The sequence below is a fragment of the Stenella coeruleoalba genome, assembly GCF_951394435.1.
Source record: "Stenella coeruleoalba genome assembly, chromosome: 1".
In the NCBI taxonomy this organism is placed as follows: Eukaryota; Metazoa; Chordata; class Mammalia; order Artiodactyla; family Delphinidae; genus Stenella; species Stenella coeruleoalba.
The window spans coordinates 68,340,853-68,350,059 of NC_137169.1; the positions used below are offsets into that span (position 1 = coordinate 68,340,853).

A 9,207-nucleotide genomic window follows, 5' to 3' on the forward strand; every position below is an offset into this window, starting at 1 on the left:
CAAGTTGGATATATCTGTGTTAATCTGAAGGGAAAAAGGGAAGGGCTTCTTCAGGCATTTTTACAACTGGAGCAGGGCTTCAATCCTGCCCCACTTTCTTCTTCCATCCCCACCACTGCCTCAGGGTAGACTGAGAGGTCGGCTGGAGCAGAAGATTACCGGCCCACCTTCTCTAGGCCTGGTTGCCGTGAGAGCTCTGTTCCCTCAGGCAAGTGTCTCTCTCAGTGTCTCCCACCCCCTAGGAAGCTTTGTTTACTCTCCTGAGTGAAGTTTGGTAAGAATATTGAGCAAGTAAATTGCAGGGCCCTTAGGCAGTCTGGTGTAGTAATTAGAAGGACAAGCCCTGGACATGCTTTCATTCAGGCCCTGACATTAACATGGACTTGTCCTTTATCTTATTGAACCATAGTTCCCTTATCTGTAAAGTATAGATAACAATAGTACATATGTCATAAGGTCATTGTGAGGTTTATTTGACCTAATACATAAAAAGAGCTTTCCTAGCACAGGGCAGTACTCAGTTCTAATTTTAGTTGTTATTATTTGTGGCTGTATCTCTTACTCATAGGTGGCATAGCATGTTGCTCTGGTTTACAGGAGACTTTCTGCCTTTCCCATGATTTAGGATCCCATAACTGCCAGGATGACCAGTTCTTATGGTCTGATGCTGGCCTGTGTTTTGTGTTTTTTTTTTTTTTTTTTGCGGTACGCGGGCCTCTCACTGCTGTGGCCTCTCCTGTTGCGGAGCACAGGCTCCGGATGCGCAGGCTCAGCGGCTATGGCTCACGGACCCAGTTGCTCCGCGGCATGTGGGATCCTCCCAGACCGGGGCACGAACCCGCGTCCCCTGCATCGGCAGGCGGACTCGCAACCACTGCGCCACCAGGGAAGCCCTGGCCTGCGTTTTGATGGTGGTCCAGTTCTATGATAGAGCCTGCAGTTGTAGTAAAGATGTTCTCTTAACTGTATAGTTTGTTCTCATTCATTTATGAGTAAGTTTCTCTCATTGTAGCTCAATACAATCTCTATTTGGTTTGTAGAACATATCTTTTGATTGTATTCATTTCACATTTCCTACATTTTTTTCCTTAAAGAAATCACATGTGATATATATGTATATGTGTGTGTGTGTGTGTGTGTATAAACATTTTATTTATTTAAAATTTTTGTTATATTTTGTATTCTGGGATAAATGTATTTTATTCCTTTGAAAAGTGTCAGAAAAAAAATATAAAACTTGTGTTTTTTTTGTAAGGCCTAGCAGCAGGGGACCATGTGGACGATTATTCCTAGGAGTTCTGGCATAAATTTTCCCTCTAAACAGACTCAAAAAAAGTGCAGGCCTGGGAGAAGATACCGGAATAGAAAATGAAAATACACGGATTCTACAAATGAACCTTCTCTAGAAAGATTAATATTTTGTTCTTTCAAGTATTATACTTTTTTTCTTCTCTATGCACTGTTCAGTTGAAAATTTTTCCCGCTCTTCATTTTGCACCTGATTTCCTCAGCCGGCACGAAGCAGCAAAGATGCATACAGAATATTATGGTTTAGGACAGTCCCATTCTAGGGGGAGTTATCTTCATATAGCATGCCCTGTTTTCTCACTCTTTGTAACTGTCCATGTCTTTAGGCAGAGACAAAAATGTGCTGTCAATCGGACCATTGGTTAATCCTCTATCAACAAATCAAACAGAAAAAAAAATTATTGTACAAGTGTTTGTATTTTGCAGCACTGATGTAGACTTTAGGGGTAGACAACATTTCACAGCTCTTCTAGAGTTGTGGTATAAGAAATACCACGTGTTTTTGTCCGTTTCTCCCTGCACTATAATATTTCTGTCTTACTTATCTCTGAATCATTCACCATGTGCAAATACTGTCTTAATTTTAATGAGTATTCAATAAATAGGAAATGAGTGAAATATTACCTTCTATATTCAACAATGTAGAAATTTATAAAATTCATGTATGGGAAAAGTTCATAGTTGAAAGATATATCCTGTTAGAGCCTCTACATTTCAATTTGTTACTTAAAAAAATCTATTATTTGGGAGTTACACTAGAGTAAGTTTTTTTCTCAAGGTTCTTGTAGTCACTGATGCAGAGATAAAATATTCTATTTTAAGAATAAATGCTAGAGTTAAATCACCACAAATATATTAAACTCTAAAAGTTACCTGTTGTATTGAGATGGATTCAGTGATTTATATAATGTACCTTTTCCAAAATTGCCATTAAGGCAATTTAAATGAAAATGAAATGAAATTTCTAATTTGCAATACTCATAGGTGCTATGACATTTAAAAATCATTCATCTATACCTGGTTCTTTACTCACTAGTTATCCAAATTAACACATAGATTGAACTTCTCAAACTTGGAGGTGTAATGAAATGGTTCCTTGGTAAAGCTTCCAGATGGACCATTGTCATCATCTGGTAAGACTGGATTGTAATCACATAATCACAATTAGCCCCCATCTCTGTGGTTATTCAAGTGCCAACCCTAAAGATCAGTCTCTGGATGACCATGCTATAAGGGACAATAACTTGCTAATCAGTGAACTGTACTTCTGTGTATGCTTTCAGTCCCCAAAGAAAGTGTCCCTGAACTGAGTCTTTTATGATGACAGAAAGGAGGAAAGGAATGGTCTGCTTCTTGGAATAAGAAAGCTATGTGTGAGGGGCTTCCCTGGTGGCGCAGTGGTTGAGAGTCCACCTGCTGATGCAGGGGACACGGGTTCGTGCCCCGGTCTGGGAGGATCCCACATGCCGTGGAGCGGCTGGACCCGTGAGCCATGGCCGCTGAGCCTGTGCGTCCGGAGCCTGTGCTCTGCAATGGGAGAGGCCACAACAGTGAGAGGCCTGCGTACAGCCAAAAAAAAAAAAAAAAAAAAAATGAAAGCTATGTGTGAAAATACCTGCTTTAGTGACTAGATGAGAACCATGTATAGTTGTCATAGACATTGTTCATATGAAAATAGATGTTAATAAAATGCTAGAAAATGGCTTTGTATCTAAAGAAGTTGGACATTCTACCAGAAATGGTTTTTTGATTATGTATTCATTTAAATTTCCTTAAAAAATGGTGCCAAGGAGAAATACAAACTCTAACAGAAACAAAATTCAAAATTAGTGAAGTCTGAGTAAATGAAGTTTTGATGTACTAGAAAAATTGCAAAAACTCATTATTTTAATTACTGCATCTGTGATCATGTACCAGCAAATAGCTCTGCCTATGGTACCCTTTATATGTCTTTATTATATTACTTACAAATGATAACTGTTTGCTTTCTTGTCAGTCTCTCATCATAGGGATTTCATTCATTTAATTCATTCAACAAATACTGACCTGCCCTACTCTGTGCCAGGTGCTGGGGATACAGCAGAGAACCAGATAAAAATACATGCCTAAAAGATGATATTTTAGTGGCAGAGACAGAAGTAAAAACTAGATAAAGAAGCAAAATATATCATATGTTGGGATTTCTCTAAATATTGTTCTTTGCATCACTAGCATCTACCACAAGGCCTGGACATCGTAGACACTCAAACTACTCATGCTGGCTTGATTTACTTTCGTGATTACTCAAAGGAACAGAATTATAATTCTTGAATTTACCATTGCTTTTAATTGTGAGCAGCCACTGGAGTGCTGATACCAGTCAACAAATATACAGACTTAGGGTAGGGGATGATGGAGTAACTTCCAGATTAAAACTTGAGTGACCATGAGCTCTATTATCTGTGAGTAAAGTAGCCTGGTAGATTCATTAATTTGGTGACCTTAACAGTTGATATAATTGTACTATGGGGCCCAAATAAATGGAGATTTTATTTTAACACCTGTTTTGCTCTTTGCAACTAGCAATGAACATAAACACTCTGGCCCATACACGTCTTTGATTTCATTATTTCTCTATTGTCTTAATGTTGAGTGTCTTGAGAAGTATCAGGTTAATTTATTTATTTTTTCATAGAGTATCCAAACATTTGGCCTTTCCACTTCTCAGTTAGAATTCTAATCATAAACAAAGATGACCAACTGTAACCTGCCAAGGTCCAATGGAAGATATTTTAGAAAATAACACATAATAGTTACATGTCGGGTGGCTCTTGGAAACTAGATGAAAGGCTGCGTGTGTGATGAGAATCTGTGCATGGCTCTCTGGAATCCAAGTTCCGGTGGGCTGGCTGGAGAAGAATGCTTTCAGGGCTTGTGAGGTGACTGTTGATGGAGCCTAGGGAAAATGGTAGACATTCCTCTTCTTACCCCAACTCCCAACCTTCTACCAGGCTTATCAGGGCTGAAATTCCCCAGCAATTCTGCAGCACCTCTCTCACATACACATAGACATTCATAAATGATTAACAATAGCTCTGATTCTTTAGTACCATAGTACAGGCTTACCTTGGAGATATTGTGAGTTCGGTTCCAGACCACTGCAATAAGCTGAATATCGCAATAAAACGAATCATGAACTTATGGTTTCCCAAGGCATACATAATTATATTTACACTATACGGTAGGCTATTAACTGTGCAATAGCATTATGTCTAACAAAACAATGTACATACCTTAATTAAAAATACTTTATTGCGAAAAAAAATACTGACCATCATCTGACAACACAAGGTTACCACAAACCTTTAATTTGTAAGAAAAAAATGCAGTATCTGTAAAGTGCAATAAAGCAAAGAGCAACAATACAAGGTATGCCTGTATATTTCAACAAATTACATGGGAAGAAAAGATACAGATTACAAAAGCGATGCACAAGGTATCCAACAAATTAGTAAATTAGAGACAAACCAAAGGAGAAAATCAAAATCCTCTGTAGTTCTACTATCTGGAGTTAACAAAGGAAAATATTGAAATACACTCCAGGTTTTTTTTCTATGCGTGCACAAAATTATTATTATTTTTTTAAATTGGGATCATACAGTGAATACAGTTTGGTAACTTGCGGGACTTCCCTGGCAGTCCAGTGGTTAAGACTCTGCTTCCACTGCAGGGGGCATGGGTTCGATCTCTGGTTGGGGAACTAAGATGCCGCACGTGCCATAGGGCGAAGTTTGGTAACTTGCTTTAAAAAAAATTAAGACTGAATCACAAACATCAATGCTTTCATTTTTTCCCATTACATGAAATTACCATAATTTATCCTTTGTTGCATACTTGGTTGTCCTGAATTTTCAATAATATACTATTGTCAACAATATACTATGATCTTTCTTTTACATGAATACTCCACCCACATCTTTACTGGTGGGTAAGTGGTTGGTGCTTCTCCCAAGCTAGGCCCTAAAGCAACCTCTCTTCCAGGTTGGGGCTGGGGGTCAAGGGAGGGAGAGAGAGGGAGTGCCTGGCCACTGCCCTGGTGTTCTGGAGAGAAGCCTGGGTACTGGCTGCCCTCAGCAGAGGACTCAATGGCTTTTCACGGCTGGTGACCACACTGCTGCTTGCAGGGAGGGAGGAGAGTCAAGTCAGAGAAGTGTGTGTCATGTAATTCAGGTGGGTTTTTTTTTTAATTTTTATTTTATATTGGAGTATAGTTGATTAACAATGTTGTGTTAGTTTCAGGTTGTTTCTAAACTAGGCCCAGCTGTTCCATGCAATTGCACCAAGCATCTTTGTTCCCGACTACACAGAGCCATGTCTTGGCTGGGCTCTGAAATCTCCAGGAACACACCTAGTCATAAATAGGAAATGCATTCACTTAATATTCATGAGGCAAGAGGAAGATTGATTCCTTCATTCTTGAACCAAAAACACCCTCCCAAAACTCAGCAAATAGATTTTAAGTTCCATAAGGGCAGGAAATGTCTGCTCTGTTTGCCACTGTGTCCTCAGTGCCTAGCACATTTCCTGACACATAGCGGATAATCAACACATATTTGATGGGTAAAGAAAAAACAGGAAGTGAAAATATTGGGTTGGCCAAAAAGTTTGTTCAGGTTTTCTTGTAAGATGTTATGGAGAACCTGAACGAACTTTTGGCCAACCCAATATCTCAATCTGATAGCCAGCTGGGGCTTGGCTCTGCTTTCTTCTGAGAGAAACAGGGCTCATATAGGCTTACTTCTTCAATCCTGCTGGCTAACTTGGGGAGCAGGGATATAGGACTCTGGACCTGACCCAGGTACTACTGTATGGGGACTAATTTTCTCTGTGTTTGATACATTTTTCCCCTACAAAAGGACCCATAAAGGAAAGAACCATTTCCCAAAGAATCTGTGTGGACTGCAAGATCTTGTTCCTTTGAGTGGCAACAAACCACCTTGGAATCCTTTACTAGTGGATGGTGTTGTGTTAAAACTTTTAGAAGCATTCTAAGCCTCAGAATATTAGACCTCTGTCATGGATGAGCAGATGTTTCTCTGATGACTAGCTGCTGTGCTTCTAGAAATAGCCTCAATGAATAAAAAATAATACAATTTTATTCATTCAGCACTTACTATGAACATCTTAGGTATCAGCTTTGTACCAGATATTAGAAATAAAAATAAAAAGAAGAGATGATCATAGATATACAGGATAATACATAATTATCAGGCAGTGTGGCAAGTGATACAACTGGGTATAGACAGGGTGCTGGGGCAGCACAACTTGCTAATTCATCTCGGTGAAGTCGGGGAAAGTTTCATGGAGGTGAGCCCATTTTGACATGGGGTTTGAAGGATGGGTAGGAGTTTGTCAGGCAGAGAAAGAGGGAGTAGAAGTTCAAAATGAAGAGACTTACACAAGCCAAAGTTCAGAAGGGAATGGTGCATTTGGGACAGATGAGGCCTTTACAGCAGTTGGAGCAGGGGGTGTTGGCAGGAGAGATGAGGTTTAGAGGAGGATTTCAGATGTATCATCAAGAAGGCAATTAAGGAGTTTCTACTTTGTTGTGTAGATAATGAAGGTTTTGGTAAGGGACATTTTTCCTTCAACCATCAGTATCACCAGGCCAAATTAAGATATTTCTTCTTGATAATGACCCATCAGGAAGACCAAGAAGACTTGATTTTCTTTTCATTTGGGTTTTAGGCTTTTACATCTTCTCTTAATCCTGGTGGCGTAATAATCTAAGTCTCCCTTAAGTTTTCAGTTTTACTTTTGTTCATTTATTTGTTATTTGTTTTTATATCCTAGGTGTTTTCAAAGATATCTTGTTTGCTCTGCAGTTGTTCATTTAGAAGTTAAAGCTGGGCTCAGTGATTAGACCAGTTCTAACCTATAGCTGGGATCATTTATGGAACTTATTCTACAAAATGATCTCTTTAACATTATGAGTGGTCGGGAAATGGACACATGAGACCAAAATCTACATTGTTATCGTTAAGTCTCAATGGTAATGAAGAGGGGAACCCACTTTCTCAAAGCCCTTAGGAAATCCCATTGCATTTTGGAATATTTTAGCCAAGTTAAGGCTAGGGTAAGAGATGAAGGAAAGGGAATATGAAAGAGAAGACATTAGTATCATTGTAGTCACCAAGCAGAAAATTTTAAAAGTAACATTCCAGAACAATATAACATACCATGTGCAAATTAGTATCAGATGCGCTAAATAATTTTTTTAAAACTCTATAGTTTATCCAAACTTTAGCTTATCTATACTTTATTTGCATAAATAAACTTTAGTTTTTTCATTGAAATTTACAAATATGTGTTGGCTTTGAATTTTCTCTTCCCAGAAGTAAGAGAAGGTCTGTTGCTAGGATCAGTGTCTGTCCTCTCTTGGGTCATTCTATTTGTGCACATTTGACTTGCCAGATAAGTTATCATTTTTGTAGTTCTGATGTCAGTTTGAATTCAAAGGATTCAGATGTCTACATCAATGTTTCTGTGACTGTTCATTTCTTTTTCTCAGTATTTTGCAAAATAACATCACTTTGTGGAAAGTGAAATGAATAGCATAAAGCAGTTTGTTCAGTTAAAAAACTATAGGACTGAGCTTTGTGACCACCTAGAGGGGTGGGATAGGGAGGGTGGGAGGGAGACGCAAGAGGGAGGGGATATGGGAATATACGTATATGTATAGCTGATTCACTGTTATACAGCAGCAACTAAAACAACAATGTAAAGCAATTATACTCCAATAAAGATGTTAAAAAACAAAACAAAACTATAGGACTGAGAAAATGTCTCTCAGCTGATTTCCGTATTTTGTTTTGCAGGTGACAATGGCCAGCATTGGAATGAATAGGCAAGATTTTATGGGTGCCTGTGAAAGAACCCTTTTTACTCTTCGAATGGCAACATGGAATCAAATCTTAGACCCCTGGGTGTATATTCTTCTACGGAAGGCTGTCCTTAAGAGTCTCTACACATTTACCAGACGCTGCTGTGGAGTACATATCATCAGCTTACATGTTTGGGAGCTCAGCTCCATTAAAAATTCCTTAAAGGTTGCTGCTATTTCTGAGTCACCAGTTACAGAGAAAGTAACTCAGCAAACAAGCACCTAGTTCAGTAGCATGGTCAATCAGTGTAGGTCTAGGACCAAATTAAGGAAAGTTTTGGCAATATTTCAGTTAATGTATGAATACAGAAAGCCTAACTGGAAAAATCAACCCTCAGCCAGATAGTCTGGGGGGCACTTTTGTCAGATTTGGCTTTTGAAATTTGTTAAATTAACTGTATAATTGTGCATTTTCACATGTTTTTGTCAACTGGAGGTAAACGTGATGAACTAATGCCACAGGAGTCAAATTGAAAACAATTTTGGGCTTATCTGTGTTATTGATGCTTTTGGAACAAGTAACTCTCTTGAAGCCTGTAGCATTTACTTGGCCTACTACCTGTGCAGTGAAATGGCTGTTTGGGGCTGTCACTGCTCTATAGCAGTTCCTTATAGACTAGGCACAGTGAAGCGGAGTGCCCTCTTTTGATCTGGTCTGTTTTACCCCAGATTATGTAGCCTCAGTTAGTGTGTTGTCATGTCACAGTGGATTCGTTGTGGCTTTTTAGAATGACTTCCACGTACGTGACGTGTGGCTGTCAGTTTGCCTGATCTTGTGAGCCTGTTTAGAATGAGCCTATCCTTGTTATATTTGACAGATATGACTGCTTGCATTTATTATTATGGAGGTCAAGTGTTGTTTGAAGATATTCTTGTTAAGTCATAGTTTTCAAGTAATCACCATTTCCTCTGAAAATTCTAGTGTGTAGTCAATAATTTTTAGAGAAACAAAGGCTCTGTGAGCACGTGTGTAGGTG

At 38.9% G+C, this 9,207-nt stretch overlaps 1 protein-coding gene across 1 annotated transcript in view; it reads left to right on the top strand.

The window, feature by feature from the left end:
- Nucleotides 1-8,456, top strand: part of PTGFR (prostaglandin F receptor) — a gene marked incomplete at both ends in the record, with an annotated part of 52,970 nt that extends 44,514 nt beyond the window's left edge. The window contains one exon of the mRNA XM_079936512.1: nucleotides 8,166-8,456. Coding sequence (XP_079792638.1) covers nucleotides 8,166-8,456 — 291 coding nt within the window. The remainder of the gene's footprint in view (nucleotides 1-8,165) is intronic.
- Nucleotides 8,457-9,207: the final 751 nt, after the last annotated feature.